Source organism: Taudactylus pleione, unplaced genomic scaffold (genome assembly GCF_031769625.1).
Source record: "Taudactylus pleione unplaced genomic scaffold, aTauple2 ptg000225l, whole genome shotgun sequence".
NCBI classification, from domain to species: domain Eukaryota; kingdom Metazoa; phylum Chordata; class Amphibia; order Anura; family Myobatrachidae; genus Taudactylus; species Taudactylus pleione.
In genome coordinates, this window is record NW_028284627.1 from 10,564,242 (window position 1) to 10,573,284 (window position 9,043).

A 9,043-nucleotide genomic window follows, 5' to 3' on the forward strand; every position below is an offset into this window, starting at 1 on the left:
AACCCAGCTGTTATTGCAGGGTTAATCCGGGTAGCTCCTTGGTGTAAATGGGGACAGGGTTGGATTTAGTGACCCGGCAATCCAATCCAGGTAACTTGCAGGTTTTAAACACGGGAATAACCCGTGAAATCATGCAGTGTGTAAAAGGCGTCATCCGGAGACCAGGAGCGCGCCGCATCGCGGGCGATTGGCCGGCTTCAGTAGCGCTTGGAGATGACGTCATCTCCAAGTGTTCACTTCCGGAAGAGCCATGTCTGCCGGTGTGAACGGCGCCGACTCTGGAATTTCCTGGGTTGACACCGGCTAAATTCCAGGTGTGATCCAGTTGGAGCCCTGTTCCAACCTCCGGGTCAGATCCGGAATTTAGGTATAAAAGCTGTATTATACTGATCTAGATGTACAAGTAAGTACCCTCCTCTGATTAAAACAATAATGCATTCACACAAAGGACTGACAACATAAATTAAACAAAATTGCTTAAGCATCAGTCAAGTAACTTTTATGTAAACCAAAATAGATGTATTGGGGGTAGGGGGCAGGGAGGTGGGAATAAATATGATCACAAAGACAGATGACTTGGAGGCTATATTCATTGACCTTCGGTAAATGTACAGGTCATTACACAATAAAAACTAATTGGAGCAGCCGAGCGATGGAACACAACATAATCATCATCTGTTATTATTCTGGTTCTGCACAAAGTTGACGGAGTAGGAGCCGGTATTGCTGTCCTGGTTGACTTTAAAGTTTTCTGTTGACAGTCCAAAAGGTCTAAGCACCAAGTTTCCCAAATCCTTTAATTTACCTAGTAATAAAGGGAATACAACATGAGCTTTAGTCCGCTGCACCGTTCCTAGTAGAGAAAGCTGCTATACAAGCACTTACTAATCATTTCTTCTTTTAGTTTTTCATTCCTTTGTTCGATCTGTCTGGGTAATCGCTACAATAGAAGACCGGTAAATGGATTTTACATTTTAATACGGTCAACACATGATACACGATAGTGGAAGCAGTTACAGGGTAACGCCACCATTTGCAAATATTACATTCTTTAAGCCTATATTAGTATTACCCTTTGTATTTTATTAAGGAATGCATTTATGTAGGACAGACCTTTATCTATTTTATGTTAGTCTGCTTACAGATCTCATCATAAATTACAGTTGTCATAGTTTGTCTTTTCTTCCCTGTAGTCCCTTTACCTAGTTTAGGGACATGGTTTAGTGCCAATGGATGTTTACAATATTAATTGAACTGAAGATATAAAATGGCACAGGAAAATAGATTGCAGGCACACCCTACAAAGTTCACCCCGTAGCCAAAGAGGGAAATTATAAACCTGTGTGTCTTATACATTCCTTTAATTGGATAGTTAAACATTTGGAGGTCTCAACCCTTATAAATAATTAAGCAAATACAGATCCCTTTTACCTTTTATTTTCAAGATATAGCATTACGGTAGCTGCTACTCTTCCTGGTCTCTAAACAGGTCCCGATTGCTAAGAGACCTCTTGCTTGTATTTTGTTTACTCAATGGAGCATTTACAGTCAGCATGTGACTATGACCATTTTGTGTGTGCCAACATAATCAGCCATCCACACTAATGCGACCCATTTTATCTGATTGATGAACTACCAGATTTGTCAATTTTGGTTAACAGACATGCATCTGCCAAGACAGCAAGATGGACTGGGGGGTTACACATTGTGTATCATTCCAGCATGTTAGCCGAAGGCCAAGAATGAGCTACCCGACAGGACATCTGGGACTTGCAATGCTACAACCACTGGGGAGCTCAGGTTTCCAGACCCAAGTTTACACAGTACACTGAAGTCCTAAATGTCATGGGACAGATGCCTAGGTGTAAATTTACTAAGATTTGAGTTCTATTTAAGAAGTGATGTTGCCAATAGCAACCAATAAGATTCTAATTCTCATTTATCTAGCACTTTCTAGAAGATAAATACCTGGAATCTGATTGGTTGCATGGGCAACATCACTTCTCAATAGAACTCCCATCTTAGTAAATTTACCCCCTAGTATCATACAAGTCATGGGATAGATGTCTAGTATCACGTAGGACCCCCTCTAGCCCAGCGAAGTGCAGCAACTCAACGTGGCTTCAATTTCACAAGTGGACCTCTGGAGCGATAGACCCATGCCATCTGGATAGCTTCTCACAGCTCCCTAATATTTGTAGATGAAGGATCTTGGGTGCAAATGGACCTCTTCACCATGTCCCATAAATGCTCAATTGGGTTCATGCTGGGCGAATGTGGTGGCCACACCATTTGCCGGGACTCTCCAGCATGCTCCTCGAACCAATTTTGGACAACTTTGGACCGATGACACGATGCATTATCCTGCTGGAATATTCCATTTTTGCGATTTACATGAAGTCCATGAAGGGCTGCAAAAGGTCACCAAGCGATGCAACATAGTGGTTACCAGTAAATGATGTGTTCAGATGGGCCAGCGGACCTGCCTATGCCACGTGAAAACACCCCACACCATTATGGAACCACCACCAGCCTGCACAAAGCCTTATTGACAACTAGGGTTGTGGCCACACTCAAAGCCTCCCATCGGCTCACTGGAGCAATGGCTCATCGGACCACGCCACCTGTTGCCAGTCCTCCGCCTAGCGACATCACGAGCCCAGGTGAGGCGCTGTATCCGGTGTCAGTGTTAACAGGGGCACTCTGGTGGGTCTGCTCCCATATACCATGGAAGCTAAAGATGCTGCACTTACCTGCAGGATATGAGTCTGGTCCCTCCTGCATTGAATGTTGATGTAATTTGAGCTTGAATGTTACTACAGACAATTCTGGCCAGATGTCGCTGGTCACAATCATTAAGCACACGTGGTCAGACACTGCGCTGTCCACAGTGGCTGGTAATGCCTACCATGAGGTTTTACCGGTACAAGTGACACCGTAGAATATTGAACGTCCACACAACTATAGAAATGACACGTGCCATCCATTAGGTACCCATTATCATGCCGCATTCGAACGCCGATAATTCACGTTGCCTTGCCATGAGCAGCCTAGCCGGTGTTCAAACACACTCACAAAATGTCAGATTACAACTGATGCAGGTCTGGGCATTTCCAAGACATCACAGCATGGTGCCGCCACCTACCATTACCTGTAAATACTGCAATCCCATGACTTTTGGCCCATCAGTGTATTACAGCAAGTACATTTAATAATATATGACATGAGGAGGTTGGGTAAGACCACTGTACCATGCAGGCTTCTCTGGCCTTCTGACATGACACATCTTTTTCCAGAACAGATTTGTAATCTGCTAAAGCCTCATCAAGTTTATCAGTCTTCTCATATAACTCAGCTCTCCTCAGTAAGGCGCGGATGTAGTCAGGATTTAAGTCTATTGCTATAATAGGAAAAAAAAAAAAAAGGGAAGAAGAAACATGCATTATCATTTGTCAAAGTCTGCTATTCCAGGCTTCTGAAAGCGGGACAAATAAATAGCAGTACAAACATACCTCTGGTGCAGTCTTTTAGTGCTAGTTCATTCTTATCCTGTGAAACAGAGACATAGAGCAATAAGTAAAATACACAGTAAGAAAACATTGATGCCCCCACCATGCTAGAGGGTATCAAAAAGTAAAAAACAAACTGAAATGTTAAAAAAGCGACTTTAGATGCTCTCAAATATACATAAAAGTAGAACAGTAAAGAAATATTTACCGTAAGCCTGTAACAATGAATTAAGAGTGTTGTCCACCTCGGGAAATCTTTTCCTCTGGGATACTCACTACTCCCTCAAAGCTACTAGCAATCACTCCTGACGGACAAAAGGTGCTTAGAGCAGACAGGCCTTGCAGACTGCCGCAATTTTCCATCCTTGAAACAGTGTCGCTCTAAAGTGTCTAAACACAAACTTATGCAGTGTAAACTGGAAGTGATTAATAAATATCTATAGCTTTCTCTTTACACCTTATCAATACTGTAGTCAAAACGCCCAATTCACTTCCAGGTTACGCTGAGGGTATAGCTGCGTATCTTCTCTAGAACACTGCAGTTTCTTATGGGGAAATGTATCAAACCCTCTAAACAGTGTAGAAGTCACTGGCATCTTTAGGAGTGTGTGGACCGCACCGGGTGTTACCCATCAAGGGGGTTAATGCAGATTCTTCCTCAGTGACTAGGAGCCGGCACTACACTGTGATGTTGTTGTGCAGCGTCCGGCTCCCGGTCACTGTGGTGGAGCGGGCAGAACAGGGAGAGTCTCGGGGTAAAACCCATTACCTCTGGGAGTGCTGGTCATGCCCCCAAAGTGATAAATCAAAGAGGTGTCACAAAGCCACACTCCTTTTTGGGTGCACGCATCTTTCACACGTGCAGGGGGTCTATTTGGCACAGTGGGTGCCAGGTGACGCCACTGGGAGAAGTTGCCATAGCAACTAGCTTGTAGCTAGTATTTATCAAGTATAACATTTAAAATGATAGGTAGAAGCAGGTTAACCGCTATGGACTTCTCCATTTATCCTCTCATTTGAAGGCTTCCCGTATGGTTGAAATTTCTTGCAGCTCTAAATGCCCTGTGTAATCCTACACTAAGCAATAAAATTGCTAGGATAGGAGAAGGCAGTGATTCCTGTCCAAACAGGTGGCAACACATATAATACACATTTTGCATCATATATATATATATATATATATATATATATATATATATATATATATATATATATATATGTATCCTCTATCCCCTTATGCTATTTTTCCTCAATTGTGCATCTTAGTTCGCAAATAGTGCACTACGGTTTATGTTGTAAAGGAATTTATATAAGGATTACGCATAGCGAGAGTCACTTGTATCGAACCTGCCTTGTGTACTTTTTCCTCAATTTAGCTTCTTAGTTCATATATAGTGTACTAGGTAATTAGGATTACGGTTGTGGCGCGGCTAAGTAGCAAAGTCTGTGGCACAATAACTGGGGCTCTTTGGCACAATTTGAGGATAGTGGTATGTGGACACATCTGTAGTTTGATTATTACCCAGTTACACAGTCCCCTAGTGGATTCCTCCACAGATGCAAAACTCTTTCCACTTTTTCTGGTATAAAGAGGGCTCTGCCCCTTGGAAGCTAAATTCCTGGAACCTTGAAGAGATAGGCACTGTGTGCTCACAGCATGGGATGACTGATTATGTCCAGTAATCTTTAGAAGTACTCTATACACACCCCCTAGTCAACATTAGTGAAAATAGTAAATGGACGCAGTCCTGCTCTGTAAGAACACAATACATACTTTATCTAGGTAACTTCTAATAATGTCTAATGGAAGTCTCTAATTCAGAGAGGAAAATTGTGGAAGGGCGGGTTTATAATTTATCAGTAATTTCTAAAATGCCCTGTGCCACACTAGGGGAGGAGTTGACATTAAATTACAACAGTTCAGTATATTTTTGTAAAATAGGAAGGAACACTTACTAAATGTTTGACTGATGAATTTGTTGCTTTATGTGGTTAAAACAATACCTATTTAAAATGACAGTGGGGGAGATTTATCAAAGCATGGAGCAAGATAAAGTGGAGAGAGATAAAGAACCAACCAATCAGCTCGTAACGGTCATGTTACAGGCTGTGTTTGAAAACGAAATTAGGAGCTGATTGGGTGGTACTTTATCCCTCTCCAAGCTTTGATAAATCTCCCCCAATGTCCTTATTTACATCGAACAAACAGTTTTGTTTGAACCATAACTAATTGGTGTCAACTTCACCGAAACATGTAGAGTTGTCAGGTATTTATCAAAATAAAACATATAGTCTCTGGTGAATTCCAGCAGCCGTACATTTATTAATTTTAAGACTAAAGCAAAAATGAAATTTACACAGGCGGTATTAAGTGAATTTAATTTAAAAAAAAATAAAAAAAAATGCATAATTGTACTGGATTTAGCTTTTAATTGGGACAGTCTTCATTAACATAATGAGGTATTTCACAAAGCAAATGCAGTCACCTAAACAACTAATCAGATAGCAGATTTTCGGTATGACCTGTCGACATTTAGAAGGTCGACACCAGAATGTCAACAATCACTGTGCAGACAGGTATTTAGGTCGGCATGGCTAAAATGTTGACCCATTGAGAATGTTGACATACAACACGTTGACACCAAAATGACAACACTAACATCAACATAAAACCATGTCGACATTTTGGTGTTGACATATTACATGGCAACATTCTGAACGTGTCAACATTTTAACCATGGTGACCTAAATGCACTTCTACATATTGGTTGTCAACATAATAAGGTCGACATTCAGAATCTATCGACCTTCTGAATATTGACCGGATACCAACGAAAGATCACTGGCATGTCAAATGCGATTGTGTTTGATGTGCGAGGCCAGTGGCATTTTTCTTGCCACTGGGTAACTGGCCTAACTCAGCTTCCAAAGTCATGATGGTGCCCCAGTTTAGAGATATTACCTGGCTCAGTCTGGCAGCTGCTCTGTTGGAAAACAGAATAGATCGTTCTTTCTGGTAACACGCTGGACATGTCTGAAGTGCTTGAGAATAGACGTCTTCAGCTGCGATATAATCTGGGCAGTAACACAAAGGAAAAAGTAAAAGGACACCTGAAAGATTCCTAAAATATTTACTATTAGTGAATGAAAGACTAAAGCAAAAGCTTTAAAAGAACCTCTGAAAATTTCTGGCTGTTATGCGGATCTTTCAGTAAAGCAGAATTTTTCTCACCTCCTTTTTTAAAGAGTTGGTTTCCTTCTTCTTTTAAACGAGTGCTCTCCTTTTTCCTGTCCTTTAAAAAAAAAAACAGAGCAGAGGATTGTCTTATACAACTGTAACCAGTCACTAACATCCACCTAATCTGACTTACCCAGTTTTGTATCTTCATAACACATAGCGCTATGGCTGCAATTAGTGGGAAAAACAAATGTAAATGGGCAGCCCATTTGGGATACTACCATCTTCTGTGCAGCATTTCTATGAACTCCCTCCTAATTTAACACCGCTATCATGCGCTAATCTCTGGTAGGGCAATTGCAAGCATGGGGTGAAATACAGCTTTCAGAATTGCACTAAACAGATATAGGCAAAAATACAGCAATATATGTGGCCCCTGTCACAGCACACAGCTGATGTTATAGCAACTTTACTTTCCCCAGCTATTAAAGCTGTATTCTGTACATGCATGGAAACCACATGATCCTTCAATATTAACAAAAGGGGCTGGGTTGTCAAAAACCCAGCAATCACCCTAACCCAGTATTGCAACAAAATGCTCTCAATAAACTAAGAACAGCATTCACATGTGCCTCTCCTCACATCCACTCACCATCCCACCTAATATCACTGATTCACCCCAACATTTCTCCTGAGGTCACCTCACATATTCACCCCAACACACACTCATCTCTAATTCACCTGTTTCCTGATATCCTCCCACTCTTAACACCCCTCTCCTGACACCCACATCTTATATTCAGCCCATAAACACCTCTCCTAATGCCCCTCACCCTCATTCTCTCATATTACAGATGCACTCCAGCATTCCTCTCCTGACACCCACACACCCTCCCATCTCCCCCAACCCTCTCCCCTAATATTACTTATTCCGCCAACACCTAACCTGACACTCACTGGACATATATCACTTATTAACCAAAACACCTCACTCCTGATCTTATCCAATAACACAAATTCACCCCAACATCTCTCCTAATTATAAACCCTCACATCACACATTTACCCCAACACCCACTCATCACTTATTCACCTAACACCTCTTTCTTGATATTCACTAACCCTCCTTTGAGCCATATCCCAATACCTGTCTTTACTCCCACTCACCCTCATATTAAATATTCATCCCCAACACCTGTTTTCTAATACCCACTCACCCTCATGTCACTCATTCACCAGACATAGTCAGCCCGAGCCTACCCCCAGTCACCTCTCTCTGCTCTTCGTCCAGTTCTTTCTCCATCTCTAGCAGCGTCTCCTCGTCCAATTGCTCTTCTTCCTCCGCCGCTGCGGCCTCCTCGCCACACTCAGAACCTTTACTGTTTCCCTCAGCGCCATTACTGTGATTGATGCCCTCCGCCCCGGCCTGCACACCGGCTGCCTGCTCCGATGCTCCATTCAGCCGCGAGGGCTCGTCCACGCAGTCACAGAAATCCTCCTCCCCTTCGTCGTCCTCTTTCTCTCCCGCCACACCGGCCCGCTCCGGCTTCAGCGCTTCCATGTCCCCCGGCTGCCACCGATTCCGTGTCGGTAATGTCTAAATCCCCTTCACGGAGAGGACCCGTGTCACTGTGGACAAGAATGCAAGACTTCCGGAGCCCACACCGCGTCTCTGGATGATGACGTCGAACGTGCAATCCTATTGGCCAGCTGCGTTCTTCTGCAACGCTATTGGCTGGCTGTATGCCATATCACTTCAATAAACTTTATTACCAATTGTGTAAACGCACAACATGAACTACCTTTGTGTGGCTGAGGCTTGTTGGGTGGAGGGACCTAAATAGTTTCATAGGTGGGAACTGAAGTTGACCCTGACATGATTTACAAAATTAACTTTTGGTGGTATATTTAATAAAGTGAGAGTTTTTAGAAATGGAGATGTTGCCCATAGCATCCATAGGTTCTACTTTTAACTAGCACCCTCTAGAAGATAATAGCTAAAATCTGATTAGTTGCTATGAGCAACATCTCCACTCTAAAAACAATCACTTTAGTAAATATACTCCTTGGTATTGAAACAGACCTGTTCAGAAAAAGTAGCAATGTACGTCAGATACGTGTGCAGCTGAACATCGCAGTGATGTTCGGCTGCACATCCTGCACAATTTAACCGGCCCCTTGGCATACTTCAGACTTCCCAACATTTGTGAGGGGGGAATCGGGAATGCACGTCTTGCCTCTGCTATACACTAGAAATGGGGGGGTTTGGTGGCTGCAACTAACCCCTCTGCTCATCATGCTAGGACAGTGGTTCCCAAACTTGGCCCTCAAGACATCCCAGTGGTCCAGGTTTTCA

The 9,043-nt window shown here is 42.7% G+C and overlaps 1 protein-coding gene across 1 annotated transcript; it reads right to left on the minus strand.

Annotated features, from left to right (window-relative positions):
* Nucleotides 1-483: 483 nt before the first annotated feature.
* TTC1 (tetratricopeptide repeat domain 1) lies at nt 484-8,390 on the minus strand. Its single transcript, XM_088479007.1, has 7 exons — nt 7,958-8,390; nt 6,742-6,802; nt 6,472-6,584; nt 3,513-3,549; nt 3,252-3,400; nt 886-940; nt 484-805 (listed from the first exon to the last, which is right to left on the minus strand). The coding sequence occupies exons 1-7, from the start codon at nt 8,246-8,248 to the stop codon at nt 672-674; spliced, it is 840 nt and encodes a 279-aa protein (XP_088335133.1). The 5' UTR covers nt 8,249-8,390; the 3' UTR covers nt 484-671.
* Nucleotides 8,391-9,043: the final 653 nt, after the last annotated feature.